The following is a 23,428-nucleotide window of genomic DNA, read 5'->3' on the forward strand; positions in this document are numbered from 1 at the left end:
ATTGACCTTGACCTTCAAATGAATGACCTTGAAATGTCCAGTGGTTACTTACTAGTTCTGGCCAACCTTCATGTCAAGTTTCAAGACTCTAGGTCCAAGCATACCAAAGTTATAACAACTTTAACATTTTTACATTCAAGGTCACAGTGACCTTGACCTTCAAATGAATGACCTTGAAATGTCCAGTGGTTACTTACTAGTTCTGGCCAACCTTCATGTCAAGTTTCAAGACTCTAGGTCCAAGCATACCAAAGTTATAACAACTTTAACATTTTTATATTGAAGGTCACAGTGACCTTCACCTTCAAATGAATGACCTTGAAATGACCAGTGGTCATCTGTTAATCCTGGCCAACCTTCATGTCAAGTTTGAAGACTCTAGGTCCAAGCATACCAAAGTTATACCATGAAATAAGAACTTTAACATTTTTACATTCAAGGTCACAGTGACCTTGACCTTCAAATGAATGACCTTGAAATGACCAGTGGTTACTAACTAGTTATGGCCAACCTTCATGTCAAGTTTCAAGACTCTAGGTCCAAGCATACCAAAGTTATAACAACTTTAACATTTTTTATATTGAAGGTCACAGTGACCTTGGCCTTCAAATGAATGACCTTGAAATGACCAGTGGTCATCTGTTAATCCTGGCCAACCTTCATGTCAAGTTTGAAGACTCTAGGTCCAAGCATACCAAAGTTATACCATGAAATAAGAACTTTAACATTTTCGAGCACGCCGCCACCCCGCCCGCCCGCCCGCCCCCCCCGCCCGCCCGACAACATCAATCTATAAGCCGAGATTTTTTCGAAAAAAATCCGGCTAAAAATGAATAATTATAAAATTATATAAAACTTTATCAATGAACAGTGCCATGCTTTATTCCCAGCAATCCACACTCATACCGAGTTCGGAAAGTTGTTGCTGCACCATATCTATCCCAGGCACCCCACGTTTTCTCTTGATCAGGTCCTGTCCCTTACGCCTTATGTCCTCCACCAATGTCTCCTTCGCAAGAACTTCCGCATGGCTTCTCTGGAGAAGCAATTAGAACTTATTTGTTTCTTTAAAAAGGTGAGATAATAACAATTTATTTATATAAAAGAATATAAATAATTAGCAACAGGTGTTCATTAATTTCACTTCTGTTTTATTTATTGTTTTATTTTTTATAAAAACTATCAATCAAACACATGCTTTCAAAACTACTCTGGAACTGATAAAAGAACAGCATATTTCTAATAATCTAGATCTGCCAAGTTTTCAGAAACTCAACTGAAAAAACAATAGTCTGCCAAAAATCCACCGACCTCATGTTCTTTCAGCCTGCGCTTAGCCTCTTTTTCACTGGTTGCTACAGCAACTGCTACATCCAGATCTCGTTCCCGTGCGTCCAACCAGCTGAGAACGTCTGCGAGGTCTTGAAGGAATGACTTGACCGTGTCCAGCATGCCCTTGAGCTCCTGTTGGCGATCTAGTAGACGTTCTTCAAGCATCTCGTAACGCTGATTCATGTCCACAAGATCCTGCTGGGTCTCGGAGAGGTCTGCTAGATGAGTGGGAATAACATTTGAAGTCTAAACAGTGTGTGACACAGAGTTTGGCTGATTTATATTGATCAGGTTGATGTCAGACCTAACAACAATAATCAGTGAGAGCTCTATCTCAGTAAAAAAATCTTTTGACTTTTTACCCATGGAAATAAAGTTATAATTTAATAACATTTTCATTGATGATTTTTATGAAAGAGACTTTGTTTGAGATTTGGAAGGGCCAGGGCACCAAAATTAAGTCACTTCTATAATTGATATTGTGGAACTGTTAAATCTGCTTGGTATTTTGTATCAGGTAGTATCAAAGTTATTTTCCACCAGCCAGACAATCATATGAATCGGCACAGTGTTCTTAATAATATAAACTTGGTCAAAACTTTGTTTTGCCTCAACTCATTTTATTTAGATTATCAATGCTTACTAGCATAACACATGTCACACTTTTTGGACACCTTTTCAAAAGGACTGTTGTATGTAATTTAACCCTTTACTACTTAGATACGTATTTTAACGCATTTGTTGTCCCTTGGAAAGTTAAATTTAATTAAAGGCCTTTCTTACTAGATCCAAGTTTTTAAGGTTTTTCTGTTGCATCCCTTAGATACTGATTAGCAGCAAACAGCATAAAACCTGAACAGACTGCGAATTACTTGCAGTCTGTTCTGGTTTTATGCTGTTTGCACATAGCCATTTTCACTTAGCTTCTAAGTGGGAAAGGGTTAATATGTATTATTCAAATGTGCACATGAGACTGAAAGTACCACAAACGTGTTCGTAATCCATGCAAGAAAGAATAATGTATATTTGACAAACTATAAAGAAGACAACAGCAAAGAACTAAAACCTTATCCATACATTTCAGATAAATTCACTTCAAAAAGTTTTTGGACACAATAATTTTAAAATTTTGTATTAATTTATTATTTATTTGTCTAATATTATCAATCTTATAGATTTCACTTAAATTTAAAGGAATTAAAATTTTAAAGATACTTTTACTTTACTAATATAACACAACTATATTCTCTGTCTTTTTGGGATGCATAATGAAGCAGGAGACTAAGTGTACATAAAAGGATTATCATGCAGTTTTGTGCAAGAACTAAATAACTGGAAATTTCTTAATAAAATAACAGCAGAGGTGAGAAAAATTCCCGCACCGTCTAAGTGAAGGAAATCAGAACTGCTTTTTCGACTCCCAACACCACTAGAATCACTGGAGGCTGACATTGGACTTGTGAGTTCTGTGCCAAAAGGAAACGAGCCTGTCGTGGGGGAGGGGCTGCGTATCCGTGGTGACGTCATGCTACTAGGGTACCGCCTCGTTCCTAAGCAGGGGTGGGGGAGAACAATCACAAGGCAAGGTAAGTTAGAAGATAGGTCACTCACCACCAAAAAAACAGAACAAAAAATGAGGCCCATTTTACCAACCATTCTTTGAAGAAAAAAATCGACTATAAATTCCTGAACAATATTGTGCAAATAATATGGGTTTAAATGTTAATATTGTTAAACATCAGAGAAGGTGCGACAACCTGCTATTTCCCTTACGATAATTACAATACAGATATTGAAAACTAAGTCATATTCAACATAGGGGTGTGGTTAATGTTTTGTCTTAACTCTTTACCACTTAGATACCTATGTTCACACATTTGTAGTCCCTTAGAAAGTTACATTTAATTTAAGGGGTGTTGCGGCAGTTTATTTAACCGAGGATACATTTATAGCAACACCGATGTTGCTATTATCACAACTCAATATTTTTGTTATCAGTATCATCAGAGATGACCGAGTTGGTTCATAATGCAATTGTTGGTGGTTCGATCCCAGGTGGGGTTAACTTTTTTTCAACTTTTTTTCTTTCTTTAAAATACATTCTTGCTTTATACTGGAGCTCTTTAGTCTTGTTGTTTACATTTATCAATTTAAAGCATTTAATCACAAACTTCAAAACATGCCGAAATCTGTGAACAAGTACATGTAAGTTATTTATGATTAAGGTCGAGTTTGATACTGTATGGTCTTATGTTTGTGATTAAACATTGTTTTTTATTAATGTTGTTTGGTAAGCTGTTGTGATCCCAGTTAAGATTGTAAACAATGTCTAATGTTTATGCATATTTCTAACAATCTATGTACTGGTACTTGGATTTTTGCCTAATTGCTGTATTTTATGAAATTTGACGTTGACGGTAGGGATTGTTAAAACAAAAAATCTCTGTTAAAAGTGCGGTGACCCCCTTTTTTATTTGTGTTTTATAATGGCAATACGTATAGGAACATATCAGAGCAGTTTCGCAGAATTCTATTTGACCGAATTTTTTTCAATTCCATTTATGTGGTTACAATAGTAAAAAATGACGTTTTTTTGGGGTGACATAAAAATTATAAAAAATAAATTTCTTAAAATTTAACTAGTGTACTCCATTTTATTGGTAGTGTGTGGTTTAATTAAATGGTATATGCTGTATCTTAGCTTATAAAACATCTACATGTTGCCAATTTCATAGGTTATTAATTATTTGTACGCAATAAGAGATTTTTCAGTTTTATTGAAAAAGTACATGTTATATAATGGTGAATAAAATCAAAACAAGGCCGGTGACCTTATGTTTTCATTTCATTTTTCATATAGTGTTTGTATATATATCTTAAATATAAATTTTGGACAAAATCTATTTGATAGAAAAAAATCAGCAAAACTGCAGCAACACCCCTTAAGGCCTTTCTTACTACATGTAGATTCAAGTTGTTAAGGCTTCATCTCCAATCCTTAGATACTGATGAGCAGCGAACAGCATAAAACCTGAACAGACTGTGAGTTACTCGCAGGCTGTTCTGGTTTTATGCTGTTTGTTAAAGCCATTTTCACCTTGCTTTTTATGGGGAAAAGAGTTAAGACTAGAAACAGGTTGGTTGATATGGACCCCAATGTCATTCATATTCAAGGAAATAAAAAACAAATCAAATGTGTTAATTTGGGAACATTTTTATATGTTTACAAAATGCATGATTGTTTAGATACATGAACGTATATCAATCATATTAAGATTGTACAATGCAGATAGATTTTAGTCAATTAATTGAAACCACGTCCTCTCAAATAAATTTTAGAAAGCGTCAAAGCAATATTTAAACAAGGGCTGTTTGTAAAACATGCATGCCCCCCCATATGGGCTGTCAGTTGTAGTGGCAGCCATTGTGTAATACGTTTTTTGTCACTGTGACATTGACCTTTGACCAAGTGACCTGGAAATCAATAGGGGTCATCTGCCAGTCATGATCAATGTACCTATGAAGTTTTTCATGATCCTAGGCCTAATTATTCTTTAGTTATCATCAAGAAACCATTTTACTGTTTTGAGTCACTGTGACCTTGACCTTTGGCCTAGTGACCTGAAAATTAATAGGGGTCATCTGCGAGTCATGATCAATGTACCTATGAAGTTTCATGATCCTAGGCATGAACATTCTTGAGTTATCATCCAGAAACCATTTTTACTATTTCGAGTCACTGTGACCTTGACCTTTGACCTTGTGACCTGAAAATCAATAGGGGTCATCTGAAACTCATGATCAATGTTCCTATGAAGTTTCATGATCCTAGGCGTAAGCATTCTTGAGATATCATCCGGAAACCATTTTACTGTTTCAAGTCACTGTGACCTTGACCTTTGACCTGAAAATCAATAGGGGTCATCTGCCAGTCATGATCAATGTACCTATGAAGTTTCATGATCCTAGGCCTAAGCATTCTTGAGTTATCATCCAGGAAACCATTTTACTATTTCGAGTCACTGTGACCTTGACCTTTGACCTAGTGACCTGAAAATCAATAGGGGTCATCTGCTAGTCATGATTAATGTACCTATGAAGTTTAATGATCCTAGGCCTAAGCGTTCTTGACTTATCATCCAGAAACCATCTGGTGGACAGACCCGACTGGACGGACGAACCGACCGACATGTGCAAAACAATATACCCCCTCTTTGAAGAAGAGGAGCATAAATATAAAGTAAATAACACCTTTTTCAGTTTTAAAGTAAAACTATTATTTTTTAAATCACCTAAAATGTGCGAACATTCTGCATTCAAACACAATGTTGAATTTTAACTAGCAAGTATATTGCTGGAGGGAGGGTCATGCTAGGGTTAGCAGCAATCATCCGGTCATAACACAGATTATCATCCCAGAAAGCAAACAGAAACAGAACCATCACCTCATCCAATTGCAAAGAAAACAAGATCAGCCGCGTTCTGAGAAAACTGGGCTTAATGCATGTGTGTAAAGTGTTGTCCCAGATTAGCCTGTGCAGTCCTGTGCAGTCCGCACAGGCTAATCAGGGACGACACTTTCCGCTTTTATGGTATTTTTAGTTTCAAGGAAGTCCCTCCTTACCGAAAATCAAGTTTAGGCGGAAAGTGTCGTCCCTGATTAGCCTTTGCAGACTGCACAGGCTAATCTGGGACAACACTTTATGCACATGCATTATGCCCAGTTTTCTCAGAACACTACTCAGATGGGGTTATGTGCATGGTGAACATAATCACTCAATATATCCCAAACACATAGTCTTAAGGTATGCACCTATTTTTTTATATAATGAAACATATCGTAGCAATATACTGAATATGAACATTCTGGTATTTTTAAACTGGGATTTCTCAAATTATTAATATCATGGCAGCAATTTTTTTTACCCTATTTGGAAAAGTACCGGTATCAGCCTAATTAGGGGAAAATGGGAAATTGTGCATTGTGAAGTCTTCATATTGAGCAATTGGTGTATTTGATTTTTGCTCTCAAATACTTAATTCATAACTGAGTGTTTTCAAGTTGTCCTTATTATATTTACTTTATATTAAGTTCAAGCCATAACAGTTGCATCGTGAAACTAGCAAAATACTTTTTTTTTAACCTTCAATTCCGATTTTTGTTTAAAGAAAGAAGGAAAAAAATTGCTGCAATGAAATTCCATGTACTATTTTCTTACTACCAAATCATATTAAATTAAACAAATTAATTTATCATTGGCAATGTCACTCATTACAATGCCTCTAAAAATTACACACAATTCAACCTTAGCCTACAAAACGTGATCGACTTCTATTGTTACTGAGTCACAAGAAACCAGTCCAACTGCAACTGTATCCTAGACAACAGAAACCAGTCTACACTTACTGAATCTCATTGGGCTCTTGGGCCGTGAGTCTCCTGCTTGGATGGCGTCATATGCGTTTCCGACAGTATTCAGTTCATCAATACGTGGGGAAAACTCGTAGTGCTCTTGAATCATTGGCTGCAAAAAAAACACACATTTATTTAAGTTGAGCAAATAAGCTACACTAAGAACATGCTATCCCATTTAAGTCTGAAATAAATGTGTACAAAAGGGAAATTCCAAGCTGGATCAAGTCAATAAATATTGCTTGATATGACATATGATATAAAAGATTGTAGTCAGTATTGCAAAAATGTACAAACTTAAAGAAAAAAAGTAAAAGTGTAATGAAACTGTGTTCTTTAATAAAAACATAATTTCAATGTTTTAAGGATTCCTGAAACACTTTAAAAGGACATATGAATCATAATTAACGTTAAGACAAAAACAGCTCGCACTTTCTGCTAAAACAAACAAGGCATTAAAGTTTTCCATACTTGCAGTTCCTCAATCTGCCTGGATACAATATCCATATCAACGGCTACAGGTTCGAAAGCATCCACACTCGTCTCCATGGCGGACAACCATCGGACAACCTCATCTTTCATACATTCATAGTCGCTCTCTCTGCTCTCTTTAAGGCTTGCCTCTGCATCCCTTTCGTTGAGACATTCCTCAAACTTTGCCCACAGCTGATCCATATTGGCCAACGCCATTTTTATGGCATTAGGATCACTGGTTCTCGGATCCTGGATCAGATTCTGCCCTGTAGTCTTCAGCTGCTGCACAGCCTGCATCTGGCGATCTTTTTCAAGCTTAACAGCATCCACCTTGTTCTTTAGTTGGTCTATTGGTTTCTTACTCCACTCTGAAGACTCCAAGGAATCTGTATTTATTTGAACCCATGCTCTTAGAACATCAAGGTTCTCATTGAATCTCTGCAAGCCTTCAGATACCGTATTTACCTGTGCTAATGAACTTCTGCTCTTTTTCTGCACTCCAAGGAATCGAGTTGAAATGTCATTTATTTTACCTTCAAGGGCTTTAGCCATGTCTAGATCACAGGTCTTAATAAGTTCACGCGCAGCTAATTTCACAGATTCGACACTGGGTTGATGACTCTCAATGTCTTTCTCAATGATGCTCAGTTGCTGTTCCTGTTCTTTTAACTTCTCCTGATTCAAACTCACCAGTTTCTGTAGGTCCAATTTACGATCAGTGTCCTTCAACCATGTTAGCAGGTTCTCAACAGCATCTTGCACGTCCTGCGATTTGGTCACAGCTGTCTGCAGTTCATTAGCCTTTTCGTTCACCTCTTCAGAGATGATATCGTGTCTGCCAGCAATGTCATCAATAATCTCCTGGATCTTCGCTATCTGTTCACCGTGTATTCCAAGTTCTGCCATCTGAGTGATCACCTCTTTACCACACTTCTCCAACTCAGCCATCTGATTCTTGTGAGCAATCGTGTCATTTCCGACAGCCTTCATCTTTTCAAGAGCCTCTCTCAGAGCTTCAGGTTCTGGAGCAGATGATTCCTGTCTCGTCATACTCAGCTTCTCCTCTGTGTCTGTCAGCCAAGAAAGCATCGTCCATGTTGACTCATTGAAGGTCTTCTGTTTGTTGACAAGAGCGGTCAGTTTGTCACCAAACTTATTACACTCAGACTTGAGCTCGTTGTAGCGAGTTTCAGCCTCTTTCTGCTTCTCTAGGACGACCTCGACCTCTTTGTTGTCCATGGAAATGAAGCTGGTGCGACTCATGCGGCTGGGCTTGGCTCGGTCTGCCTTGTACGCATCTAGCCTCCAACTTGTGGGCCTGAAACATGGCATAAATCACACTGCAACTGTTGATCTCATGAATGGGGGTGAATCTATACAACAATGGATCAGATAAAGTATTTAACTCTTTACCACTGATTATAACCTCTTGTTTATTCACCAGTTTTAACAGTATAATCGGTCAGTTTCTATCGATACACTTGTTTACTCTCTTATCCATGGAATGATCACTATTTCAATGACCAGTTGCTAGGCCACAAAACAAAATACTAAATTATTTTTTTTCAAGATAAGTCTCTTTTTTCTTTTGACAATAAGCAATTATCAATATTTAAAAAAAATAAAAATAAATAAAAAACAAGAGATTGCCAAGCAATATTGTCCCCTACCGATGAAACTCAGCCATTGTCAGTAATTTTTTAATTTTTTATTTGTATCCATAGCAATCCAGAATTCTTGACATAGGAACAAAATGAAATGATGTGAATAATCTCCATATTGCCATCTATCTATGTTTCAAGTTTCATGAAAAAATATGAAGAACTTTTAAAGTTATCGCAGGATCCAGAAAAGTGTGAAGGACAGACAGACTGACAGACGGAGCGCAAACCATAAGTCCCCGCTAGGGGACAATAAGAAAAAAGTCTTGTTAACAAGCTAGAATATAATTTACAACACCATCAAAATAAACCACTTTAGGGCATGTACCTATCATAACCATTACAACATCAATATACCTTTGCTTCCTCCATGTATGTTTTCAATGGGTAGGACAGATAGCGCAGATCTGCAGTGTGGGCTATGATGTCAGACTGCATCTCCTGGAATCACAATTACCACAATCTCAGATGAGATTTCATAGCTCCATGTTCTTGGAAAAGCTTAATGCATGTTCATAGTGTCGTTCAAGATCAGCCTATGTAGTCTGCATGCCCTTTCCAAGGAAGACACCACTTTAGTGGATTTTTTGTCTAACCCTTTCAGTGCGGGAACCGAATTTTTAAGGCCTTTGCAAACAGTTTGGATCCAGATGAGACGCCACAGAACGTGGCGTCTCATCTGGATCAAAACTGTTTGCTATTCTGATAATATTCTTTGAAAAAAATCGAAGAAAATGCTAATTTTAGAAATTCAGCAGACGACAAATTTCCCAGCATGCAAAGGGTTAAAGGAGGTCTCTTTTAAACAATAAGCCAGGGTAGGCAGAAAGTGTTTTCCCTGATAAGCCCGTTTGGACTGCACAAACTAGTCAAGGCTAACAAATTACGAACATGCATTAAGCCCATCCCACATCAAGACTTAATAAATCAGCTGTTTTACCTAGTCTGTCCCAAAGCATGCGCAGACAAATAAAATCACTATAACATTACTGTACAGACAAGCATCGGTCCATACAACAATACGAATATTTGCTTAGATTGTGTTTTTAGCATGGAATTAATGTTCATTTCTCCACTGAAAGTAGTGTTTAAATTGTCATTAAACAAGGCGCAAGTTTGGTCTTTCATATGTTAATGTTTTCTTTTATCTAATGCATTGTATGCAATAGACAAGGTTCAAGTTTGTTCAAACACTTAAAAGATGCTCAATTCAGTTCGCTTTTGATGGGTCATTGTGACCCATGTGTTGTGTTCACAATTTGATAAAATTACGTCTCTCAAATGTTTGAGAACATGTATTTACTATCAATAACCTTTAGCACTGGGCATACAAGACACTTTGCTTTGTTACTGAATTTTGACAAATCAAACCACAACTACCACATTTATTTAAAATTAAAAAAACACAACTATCTCCTTAAAACTGCTGACTGCACAGCACACATGTCAACCTGATACAGACAGAACCAACAGAACTAACCTTGTGTTGATCCTTCACTCTGGTCACTCCATCAACTATCTGTATGGCCTCTATCTGCCTTTGCAATTCCTGTTCTGTGGTTCCCAGCCAGGAGCTAAACTTTTTCAGTTCCGCTTCAAATTTGGTAAGCTCATCCGTAGCTGTTGAAAGGTGCTTCATACGGGACTCACACGTCTTCTGTACCTAAGAATGTAATATGAAAAAAATTAGTCACACTTCGGTTTAGGAAAAGATGAAATTACAGTCACATTATTCTTGGGATAATTTCTTGTAAACCTTTGGTAATTATGTTCCCAGGAAAGTGACCCATTGGCTATAAATACATGTCAATGCATACATCACAGTACTTTCCTATTGAAAATAAGCCTTGATTCTGATAATTTTCCAAAATCTAAAAATAAACTTTTTTCACAAAGCTTTTATTTAACTAGATAACCAAATTGTTATAAAAGAGTATTTCAAAACTGGAAAAAGTTTATGACAAATATATTGATAGGTTCCATAAATAATGTTTTATGGTGTAATTAAAATTCTCTTATTATTGTCAGATGAAATAATAATAAAAATGTTCACAATATAAACACTTCTGAAATGCAAAAAAGGTATAAAATTAAACCAAAAGAATCTTATAGCTTACATAAACATTAAATCAATTTTTTTTTCATAGGAATGTTTTAAATGCAAGTGAAGATTCAATTATCCTCTGAGATGTTACCTTTCCATAGGAGGTCTTCATGACTGACTCAAGGTTCTGTAACTCTGTGACCTGTTCAGGAGTGAGCTCCTCCTGGTGGTGTTCCACGAGCTGCTCTGATTGGTAGACCAGGGAGCGGATAGGCTGCTGGTGGCCGAGTACGTCATCATACAGCGCCTGTGGGGAATAGTGAGACTAACATTCATGTTTAATATTAACCCATTTATTCCTAGTGGACCCTCCCATCCTTCTACATTGGATCAATTTATTTCCAAAATTAGGGATGTCTAGTATATTTATTTCTATTTTAGAATATTTCTTACAGAAATTCCTTTAAGCAAACAGCGCAGACCCTGATGAGACGCCGCATCATGCGGCGTCTCATCTGGGTCTACGCTTTTTGCCAAGGCATTTTTTCTAGACGCTAGGCATAAATGGGTTAAGTACACAGATTTTAAATAATTGTTATTTAGGGAGCTTATTTCAAAACCAGTGAATGAAAGACCTTAATTGAACTATGACCCTGAGCCACATTCTGCATGTTCTTGAAGTGTTGTCCCACATTAGCCTGTGGGGACTGCTCAACAAACATGCATTAAACCCTGTTTTCCCAGAACGCAGCCAACCCAATGTTAGTCCTTACCTTGAGTACTTCCCGCTGACTCTGTGCCTTGTAAGCCTCCTCACTCACAGGCTGGTCGTCCTTCAGGAGCTGCTCCACGTCCGAGACCCAGTTGAGTTCATTGTGCAGGTCGGACACAAGCTTATCGTGTGAATCCGAGAGTTGCTGCAAGGGGAAAACACACATACATGAGCCATGCTCTGAGACAAAATGGGTTTGATGCATGTGCTCTCCACAGAGAGAGGCTCAAATGTATCGTGTTCTGAGAAAAATGGCCATAATGCATGTGCGTAAAGTGTCTCTCAGATTAGCCTGTGCTAGGCACAGGCTAATTGGGGACGACACTTTCCGCTTTTATGACATTTTTTGTTTAAATGAAGTCTCTTCTTAGCAAAAATCCAAGTTAGACGGAAAGTGTTGTCCCTGATAAGCCTGTGCGGATTGCACAGGCTAATCCTGGGACAACACTTTACGCACATGCATTATGCCCAGTTTTCTCAGAACACGACTCAATTTATAAAACAGCAGAGGTTGCCATTGTGCTAACATGGTTAAAAGAAGGGTTAAATTCATATGGGAATGCGATTTCATAGGCTGGGAAAGTTTTTTGGTGATGTTATTTTTCTAATTATTCAAACAATTTAATGAAAATTTATGTATGTATTAACATTTTTCTATAATGTAGTCCTAGTTCAACATGAATAATAAATCTATTAACAGGAAAAAAATAATATCAACATACTGGTAATCACAAAATAAATGAGTGTTTTACTTATGTTCAAAATACCAAATCCGAACATAAAGTAACAAACAGGTACAAAAATTAATATATTGACCAAATACAGTTAAGGGAAAATCTATTCTACACATATTAGAGGAAAGCAATGGGCAGCTAATTCGATATTTATTTGGTAAAAGGAAACAAAAAAAAACAGGGCTTAACAATTACCATGAAAACCCAATTTCAGTGATGGAGTTGACTGTGTTTTTTAATGCAAATAAAATTGTTTAGGGACATTGTTGACATGCTTCTTCTAAAATGAGGCAGTAATACAACATGTAATACTATTTGTAATTGGAATTTTCCGTCCAATAAAAATCAATGTCTAAATAACTATACAATTTATAGATAAAGCTTATAATTGTAGAGAAAATGGCATTCAGTCACTTTATACAAAGACGAATAACTTATATTTAAAGAAATAAAATGCTGATTTGTTCTATGATTTTCATCTTTTTATGCTATTAGAGTGTTATTTAGACTGTTTGGGGCATCAAGCATCTATTCATGTTGTTAAGAAATTGGTTGATACATGGCAATTGTACAACACTTTCTTCAGTTCATACATGTAAATAATGATATGTAATACATTATATACAAGTTCATAAAATCTGCAAAATGCAACGTATACTGTCCATCAATCATTTATATTTTTTATAAAAATATATAAAATACAACAAACATGCATTAAATTGCATACACACAACTATACAGATAGCAAGTTAATAATTATGAACAGGAAGAACAAAAAAAAATAAGCCCCTTTTTTGTCGGAATAACCTGCCTTTTTTTTCCAATTTGTTATATCAAAAGTTATTCCCATCACATTGTTTTTTTCCCCAAAAAATAATCTTATAAGAGCAACAATGTATTGATTAACAGGTTTATTCTGAAAATCTCAGCCTTTGTAATTAATTACTGTAACTTTTTGGACTCAGGTGTTCAAGATGCATATATAGAATCATACAATTCAATCCAACGTCCACCATTAATTGTTGACCTTACACCAACCATGCTTAAAATATATTATGCATAACAAACTGTATTGAAATCCTGAACACTTGCTTTATAGTTGAATATGATAAATATTCAATATTATTAAGGAAGTAATAAATCTATTTATAAATGGTACATAAATCATCTCATTAAACAAACCCTCTGGAAGTGTATCTTCAATGCAAAAGGAAAATTCTTCACAAGCTGTTCTTAAAACAAGCAAATCGTTGAATTGATATCCCCCGCCAATATGCTTCTTGACACAAAAGTGTTATATTTGACACTCAGCTAAAAAAGCATTTTTTAAGACAAAAAGGGCCATAACTTCATTTTTAACAGATGGTGTACAATGCCCTTTGGCATGCATCATCCTCTTATCCATATGTATATACTCATACCAAGTTTAAATGAATTCCGCCAAAGCACTTCCAAGATATGGCTCCGGACACAAAAGTGCTGGACGGAAAGACGGAAGGACGGAACGACGGACGGACAACGCCAAAACAATATCCCTCCGCCTATGGCAGGGGATAATAAGGTTGTATAAAAAATACATGTATTGAATTGTCAAAACGTGATAAACAAATCCACAAGTATACAATCTTGCTGAAATAATATGTCTGAAAATGTCTGTCTGAAAATAAACATCATCATGCCATGACAATCATTCCTTGTTTCTATACAAATATCCATACAAATAATTCAATTAAAACAGTGATATAATTTTAATGTACGTTAATCTTGAAAATTGTGTTCCCTGATACGAACACAAGTTTTTTTACTTAATCACATTTTATTTATTGTCTTTTAAGGGAAGAGTAACATTGCAAATTATGTCACACTAACGATTTCAGTAATCATTTCACATGCTTGGTCAACTGATGTCATTCCAAGTTCTTCAGGGCTGGTTTAATGGGGCTGCTCCTTCAGACTGGGTAACCTGAATGGGCTAAGCATGCAAGGGGCATAAAAAAGCATATTACTACAGGCTTCTTTGAAAACATCTGGAGTTGTTAACAACAATGGAAAATGTTGGTAAAATTACATTTCTCATTCTACTAAATAGTATACTGATATTGTGCAACTCTGGATGAAAGATGGTGTAACTCCAGCTTATATGGCTTTAAACTTTTTTAAAAATACAAAATGATAATTGTTTGAAATCATCTAAAATTGCATCTGTTTGAATTGTTCATTTGGAACCACGTGTATGGCATTTCGCTGCATGCACATGAAGTTTTAAAGACATTCTGCCCTCAGTTCCATCCTTAAGTTCACAATATTCAAAATTGTTATGGTTTTCATAACATTTAAAAATGATAGTGTTGTTTATAGTTCATATATTAAACGCAAATACTAAATTTTAGTTATAAATCCATTCAGTATTCTTTGACTAAACAGTTTTCATCTTTCTACAATTATTGAAAGATACATTTTACATACAAAACAAAATTTCTCTTCTTACCAAAATTATAATATACGGTTCTTATATGAAGAAGATAATTTAAGGCAAAATAAATTTTTGACAGAAGAGATATTTTTGGTTATGATGTAAAACTTTCCATTAGGTTTTGACACATTGAGATGGAAAAGAACTGTATTTCTTTGCTCAACACTTCATAAGTAAGACCGTTTAACAAAATGACAATTCTATGGCAAATCTGGACACTAATTTACTCAAAGGATACTTAAAATTGAAACACAGCAATTTAACATTGCATCAAGAACTCAAATTGCAACTACCAATGTACTAGAACTGAAATTTTGTCTACAACAAATTCACATAATGCAGCAATTGTATTCTAAAAAGCATTTCTATAAAATATACATTGATAAATTCACTGGAAAAGAAACAAAAGTTAAATTTAATAAGCAATGTACATACCATTCTGTACAGCTATTGAAACTTCGGCAGTTTAAATTAAGAAATATTCACAACAAAACCTTAAATTGTACCAATCAAAGGTAAGCATTACTAAAAGAGAAGAAAACTTATTTTTCTCAAAGTTAAAACAAGTCTGAAATCTGTTGAAAATACTCTGAAACGAAGGCATGTACAAACAATATTAGGCACAAATTGTCAGTTAAGCATTAAATGTGACATTTAGTGAACCTATTTGGGAAATATATATTTATTTCAGATAATTTCTAAACTGAAGCTTGAATACAGATTAAATATATATATATATGACAAGTATGGAATAATAGTTTTCTAACCGAGAAGTTCACACACTCTTTCACTAAAACAACCTAATAATGGGTTTTTAAATAACCATACCTCAAGAATGTTAAAGATTCAATACTGCATGGCAAATAAATGGTATTATGTCTCAAATTTTCAGCAAATAGCAAAACAATATCTTTTAAAACTTAAAATAAAAAAAAAACAATAATATTTTTAAACTTATAAATACGTTTATATCAGACATATAATTTATAGAACATGCTCCAACCAAAGTAATATTCAAATAAAATAAAATGTCTGTACTTATAGTAGTATAAAGATTGGTATCTTCCAAATAGAGTTTCACAAATCAAGGTAGTGTTTCCATAGAAACCATGCAGTATTAATGATTTAACACCAGGATTCAGGGCAGAAACATGCACCATATTATTAAGTTAATGAATTAAGATAGAGAAAAACATGAGTCAAGTTTACATCTCAAACAAAACAATCATACAGCAACTCAACATGGACTACTACATAATAGAGAAAACTATATTAAAATCAAACTTTAATTTTTAGAATTTATCATTAAACTTTGATTTAAATGATAGTTAAGAAAATTACAATAAAATCAACATAAATTTTTCAAAATTTCTCAAAATAAAACAAATGTTACAATAATTAGTATTTTTTCAAGCTCAACTTTTTTTTTTAAACATATACTTTTCAAACAATTAAAACAATTATAGTTACTTATTAAATAAGTAGCTTGTTTGTTTTTTATGGGGTTAGTATAATTCAATAAAACACACTTCACACTTACATACACTTTAAAGTTAGTTAAAACAACTGTTAGAACACTTACAAGCAAATATCTTCTGAAGGTGACTAATTTAAGTATGCATATGAACAAGGACCAACAATGCCCTTTCTGTTGCCAGACAAATGCATTTTTATAACAGAATTTAATATTTATATTCAGGAAAATCACATGAAGACCTATATAACTTAGCAACATTAAAACAAATCAACCACAAAACAAGCACCATGCAAAGTGGTCAAGATACACTAGAAGCATGACTTTTTTCTGTTCATTCACATGCCTAACATAAAGACATTTTAGACCATTTGAGGAACAAAACATGCTCTTCTTAGTTACTCCCAACAAGTCTAATATCATTAGAAACTAACACAATGAAGAATGCAAGAAACTACTGACAACAAACATCATTCTGAAAAGAAAATGTCATTCCAAGGAACATTCCAGAAGGACCGAACTAGATCTAGGACAAGGCCAGGGACATTCCAATGCTTATACCTGCCGCTCTTCCTTCACTGATGGGGGCAGACCAGGGCTGAACAAGAATTCTTTATTCCTTTGAGGAGAAACCAACAATTTGTGACCTTGACCCATGAATGACCCTGTGTGACCTTGATTTGCATTTTCCATTTCACCCTTATTTCTATTGCTTGAAGTTGGTTCGGAATTCACAATTACACAGACCCCATGGACCGGTCCTTTTGATAATTTATTATTGTTCACGGTAGAATCTGCCAAGCTTTTGGAGCAATTACTATCTGCATCATCTATAAAATGCACGGCTTTTAAATGACTCACTTCAGCAACAAACTTTAAACCTGATTCATCATGTCCAAACTGATTTTGTGAATGGTTAGTTTCATATCCAGAAGAATTACTCTCCATACTTGAAGTTGAACTTGAAACTTTTTGATCATTACTTTTACTCTGTTTGCTTGGCTTAAAATTAACAGTTGGTCCTTGTCTGACACTTATTTGTTTCCTAAGGTTTCCTTTCCAAATTTCATCTGGTTTCATTCCAGGGATGGTTTCAACATTGTTACTACTCTCTCTCAAGCCTTCTCGAGGAATATTGCTAATGATCAACCCAGCTGATACAGCTTCTCGAAAATTCAAGTTTGCCTGCTTGGAAACATATTTCCCGCCAATATCATCAATCACTTTCCTCTTGATTCCTTCCCTCAGTTTAATAACTTCGCCATCTTTATCAACATCTCTTACTTCCTTGCAACTATCTGTAATCACATCTCTTTCAATCAGATCCCTCAATGTTGTTTCATCTGCTGAGGCAGGACTCTTGAAGTGACCTGTGTTTTCATTATAAAGTCCTTGATTAACAGCACTGTACAAGCTCAGACCTTTCGGACTTAAGATAAAACCTTTGTCAACTGCATCTGCTAATGAGAATGAATCTCCTGAATGTGGATTCTTGAATTCTCCAGTTTTCACATCAATCATTCCCAAACTTCCTGCTCTTTTCAGTGTTATTGGCTTAACTGTGTCTGGATCAATTACTTCTGACTTGGATCGGCTTAGTACACCTGTTGAAAAAGCATCATGGTATTTGTTTTTACCCTTTAACCCTTCATTCGTTAATATTTCTTCAACATAAATCTCCACAGAACTCTTACACTGAAATTTGACTTGGCTTTTCACAATATATCCAGCCTCTTTTGCAATAGACAACTTTAACTGACTGCCAGTTAGTGGATCAATGTACATTCCAGTTTCAGAGTCTATAATGTTTCTATTAATTGCTTCTTCAACAGAGATGCATTCATCTTTATTTGGATCGATCACCTCGCGATTCTTGCTGTTGATTAACCCACTAGCAACTGCATCTTTTATACTGAGCCTTTTCAGAGTAAATGTGTCTTGTAACAAACCTTTGTCACTATCAAACAAGCCTTTTTCAATAGCATCAAAAAGAGTCCCGATCCGATATCCTGATTGATCGTGCTTCACATTTTGTATCAAAGAGTCCAATGAAGAGGACACATTTTTGTTGGTGGATAGCCAGTTAAGATTTGTGTTACTCATCACTAATTCTGAGAAGGTATCACTCTTAACACTAAGCTGATCTACATCATCATCAGAACCAGAGAAATGTTTAGATTTAATAACAAGCAGACCTTGGTCTAATGCCTGTTTAAAAGTCATTGGTTTTGCTTTTGATACAATCACAGACTCAGAACCGCACTCTTCAACTTGAAACAACAGGTTTTTTGCAAGAGCATCCTTCAATAGAACCATAACATTCATGACAGGGTCATTGAAAAATACCCTTTTAATACTCAGCCTTCCCTGACTGGCAGCTTTCTCAATAGGCAACTTTTCATCCAAGAGATAGTCAAAAAATATTCCATTCTCCAGGTCCAAGAAGCCAAATTTAAGAGCTTCATCAAACCTTATTGGACTACTAACAGAGTCACTTCTGTCACTCATAACAGAACCAGTCATGTCCATGTCTGTTAATGACCCACAATTTGAAGAAATCTGATTTTCCTTCATATTCAGCTCGTTTTCAAGTGATCTTTGCAGCACAGTTAATTCACTACCATCAAAAAGAGAGCTATGTTCCAAAGAACTTGTCAAACTATCATGAGTATCAGTTATTTGCTTCGGTAACTGACTTTTTTCTATGATGTAACTTTTGTTCACTGCTTCAGCTAGCGACATTCGTCTTCCAGACTTCAGCTTCAAAAACCCGCTACTTTCGTCTACAAGGTTCTGTTGAATAGCTTGCGTCAGTGACATACTATCATTTTCAATGTCTACACTTCCGGCATCATTTATATTCTGCACTGTGGTATTGTAGGCATCAATAATCCCCCTTTCAACAGCATCATCAAATGTAAGGAAATTTCCAGTGTTTAAATCTTCCACCATCAGGCCATCATGGGTCAACATCCCATACATCAATCCCTCAGGAACAGTAAACTTTTCTTTGGTAAAATCAAACATCAAGTTTTGATGAACTGCAATGTCTAGAGTGAAGGTCTTCTTTTGAGTTCGATCAAACACTGAACCTGTTTTGTCACTCACATAGCCTTTCTTCAGTGCCTGCTTTAAAGATAGATATTTGCCTGTCTCTAGACATTTCACCCTTGTTCTGTTCACATCAATTAGCCCAACTTTCAATGCATCAGATAAGGACATCTCCTGACTTGTGGACGGATCAAAAATTGTGTTGTTAACTGTATCATAAATGCCCAGGTTAAATGCACTTGCAAGGCCCAGTCTTGGGTTATGTGAATGAACAACAAAGCCTGCATTTATAGCTTCAGACATGGGTATTATGAAATCATTTTTCATATCACAATAGCTTGCAGTCTGAATGTCAATTATTCCTTCTTCAATTGCTGTTTCCATATTCAAAAACCTTCTTTCATTGGGGTCTTTAACAACATAGTCATTCCAAGAGTTGGAGAAGTCATCCTGTTCATAACATGAATCTGACATTGTTTTATTTCGTTTTTTGCTACCAACAGTCACAAGTAAAAATCTATCAACTGCCTCTTGCAAACTGATCTGTTCATCTTCAAACAAATAATTACCTGTGAGCTCATCCATGAATCCTAAATCAAATGCTTCCTTTAAAGAAAATAAACCAGTTCCTGGTACAACAACTTGTCTTCTACAGGGATCTATCAATCTTTGTTCTATTGCCTCCACTAAATTGACAGTTTTCCCTGTTCTTACATCAAGAAAGCAAGCAAGTTTTTCATCATATAATCCATGCTGTAAAGCCTCTGCAATCGTTAATCCTGAAACTGGAATTTCGATGATGAAACCTTCTTCCACAGCATCAATGAGACTTGAAATTTTGCCACTTTCATTATTTGTAAATGTACAATGCTCATCATCAATTATACCAGAAGCAATTGCTTCAACAATTGGAATGAAACTACCAGTCTTCACATTTTTAACTAAGGTAGGACCTGGATTGATTACTCGCACAAGTATTGCATCTGCTAAATTCAATTTCTTTTTGGATAAGGAGTCAAAAATCTTCCCTCTCTGGTCCACATAACCTTTTCCTATTGCAGTTTTCAGTGTGATATGTTCATCACTTGCAGACCTTCGAAGAATGCCTTTGGATTTGGCTTCTTGGACATCACAGACATCGTCCTCTTTCAACATTGTTATTTCTGATGACTTTGTGTTCACAATTCCCAAGTATTCTGCATTCATTAAAGAAATGAATCGTCCAGTGGAAGTGTCTTTCACCATGGTTTTCTTTGGATCTATTAATTTTACCTCAATTGCTTTTTCAAGACTAAGAACGTCCCCTGATTTTGGATCTACAAAAGTCTTTGATTTTGAATCATATATATTGAACCTAATTGCTTCAATTACTGAACATGGTAAAGCTCCATGTGTTGCATTAAACAGAACAAGTCCCTTGTCTATTGCTTCATTTAATCCCATTTCTATTCCACCACTATTATATTTTCCACTGATTGGGTCAATAATATTTTCATGAAGTGCAGCATCCAGAGTCATGACGGTCAATGACTTGGGATCTCTAACTAACGCAGAATCGCCATCAAGAAATCCACTTTCTATAGCATCTCCAATTGTGATATCAACACCAAGATCTTCATCTCTGAACATATTTGTTTTAGGATTAAAATAACTGTCTTCCAATGTGATTTTAAGTGTAAGCTTTGGTTGATTAGTGACATCAATTAAAATGCCTTTTTCTAAAGCTTCTAAAACGGGCAACTTTTTTCCACCATCTATATCAACACAAACACCAGAATCAAAGTACAAAAGTCCCATATCAAGAGCTGAGTCAAGTTTGCAAACTCTGCCTGTTTTAGAATCTCTAACTCTAATCGAATCCTGATCAATCAAACCAGATGTAACTGCTTCACCGAAGCTGATCTCTTCATTGTTATCTGGGTTTAAAAAAGTCCCTAACTCTTCATCAAAAAGACCTTCTTCCACAATTTCTGATAATGAAAGTTTTAATGGAGACTGGGACCTCATTATTAAACCAATATTGAGGGCAAAATTGAGTGCTATGGCTTGCTCATTTGAATCTATCATTTTCCCAGACTCAGGGTCAATAATTCTGTTTTCAATTGCCTCTTGTAATGAAATAATATCTCTACTGACAGGATCTCGTATAAGTGATTCCCGGTGGATTAGTCCCTTTTGCAAAGCTACCTCAAATGGCATTTTACTTCCATCTTTTGGATTATGTAGAGTATTAGTTAATGCGTTGTACAGGCCTTGTCTAATTGCCATGTCAAGCATAATTGGAAAGGTTGTTGATGATTTTTCAGTAATAGCTAAACTGCATCTTCTCTGGACAAAAGACATAGATGTTTTTTCTACCAAATCAGTAGAATGCCTCCTTCCAACAGATGATTTTGAAGGATTTTGATTAAACAGTATATGCCCTCCATATTCTTTCCGACCATCATCACTTTTTACCTCTTTAAGATTCACAATATGTTTGTCTGATTCTTTAAGCTTGACAATACCTTCATTAGAGCTTGAAGCCACTTCCCCAATGCGAGGATCTAGAACAAGTCCTATCTCTTTAGCTTCATTCCAGGTCATCCATTTACCAGTTATGTTATCTTTAACCTTTCCCCATTCAGTGTCAAAAATGAAAGATTCAACACTATGTGAAATATCAACCCATTGGTCAAGTCTTCGGTCAAGTATTTTTGTTTCTTTGATAATTTCTTTTTGCGCAATCAATGAAACCAAACCAGGACCTAATTCTGTATACATATCACATTTTCCAATTGGTTCATTATCACTGACCTTAATTAATCCCTTTGCTACAGCAACATGAAAAGGCCAATTTAAAGCAGTCTTTAAGTTAATAGTCTTTCCTGAATGAATGTTTATTTGACCCGAATTTATTGCCTTCTGAATATTTACTGTTTTGCCATTTGCTTGTTTCACTTGTAATAGTTCTGGACTAATAAGTCCACAGTCAATAGCTTCTTGCATGTGAACACATTTCCCTGTTCTTGGATGAATCCATTTTTCTTTTGAGGTGTCCCAAAAATCTTCCAACAATGATTCAGTGTATGCAACAACCTCAGATTTTGACATTCTATTCATTTCAAACTCTGCTTCCTCATCAGAATCTAATTTACCAGGTAACATATATTTAGTCAAATTAATTTCACATCCATTTGCTTTGAGAACTTTACTTCTACACTGAACAGAACCAGAGTCAGTGAAACTGGTGTTTAAACTGTTAGAGAATATCAAAGATTTTGAGTCTTCACTGGAACTAAAATTTTTATCAAGAGAAGTTTGGGACAAGGTCACACAAGAGTCACCAAGGTCACATTTTGGACCAAAGACAGAAGAAGTCACCAGGGAATTGGAGGGATTCTGAAAATAATAGCCATATACAATTTTACACATTACCAATATATTAACCAATATATACCCATAGACTTTTCTGTAAAATTACATAACTTTTTACTGTCATTACATTTAGTTATTTTAAATTAAACCCATTGCATGATTATTTTGACCTTAACGCTTTTAGTGAAACACAGGAACAGCCATTTATATAAATAAGAAAGTTGAATGTTTAATGAGAATTAAACCTCTCCTACAGAACAACAATCTAGCAAGTTATGTTCACCAGATTCAAACCGCTTTAAATGGAAAGATCTAATGCTGGCATTAATCTACTACAAATAAAAGTTATAGACCAAGACAAGATCAAATATCTACAATATCAGTATCTAAAGAGAATATCTACAAAAGTTGTTTCAAGCTCTCTCACATTCCATTCTCACTGCGTATAACTTCACACTAAATACACAGTAAAAGAATAAATACAAATTGCAACAACAAAATAGTAACAAATAATAAAACAAAATTGTCAGATCTTCAGATGAGCTATTTATAAAAACAGAGCCATTTACAAAAACGACATGTTCAATATCAAGGACAGCAGCACTTTTTTTTTCATGCAACAACAATGATCAGTATAAGATAC

The 23,428-nt window shown here is 35.3% G+C and overlaps 1 protein-coding gene across 1 annotated transcript in view; it reads right to left on the reverse strand.

Annotated features, from left to right (window-relative positions):
* LOC127860768 (microtubule-actin cross-linking factor 1, isoforms 1/2/3/4/5-like) overlaps positions 1–23,428 on the reverse strand; it is a 258,995-nt gene that overhangs the window by 71,907 nt on the left and 163,660 nt on the right. Inside the window, 11 exon segments of the mRNA XM_052399044.1 lie at positions 907–1,036; positions 1,312–1,550; positions 2,715–2,882; positions 6,740–6,857; positions 7,217–8,408; positions 8,410–8,537; positions 9,238–9,321; positions 10,361–10,543; positions 11,076–11,231; positions 11,698–11,841; positions 16,939–22,809. Coding sequence (XP_052255004.1) covers positions 907–1,036; positions 1,312–1,550; positions 2,715–2,882; positions 6,740–6,857; positions 7,217–8,408; positions 8,410–8,537; positions 9,238–9,321; positions 10,361–10,543; positions 11,076–11,231; positions 11,698–11,841; positions 16,939–22,809 — 8,413 coding nt within the window.

The sequence above is a fragment of the Dreissena polymorpha genome, chromosome 15 (assembly GCF_020536995.1).
Source record: "Dreissena polymorpha isolate Duluth1 chromosome 15, UMN_Dpol_1.0, whole genome shotgun sequence".
Lineage (NCBI taxonomy): Eukaryota > Metazoa > Mollusca > Bivalvia > Myida > Dreissenidae > Dreissena > Dreissena polymorpha.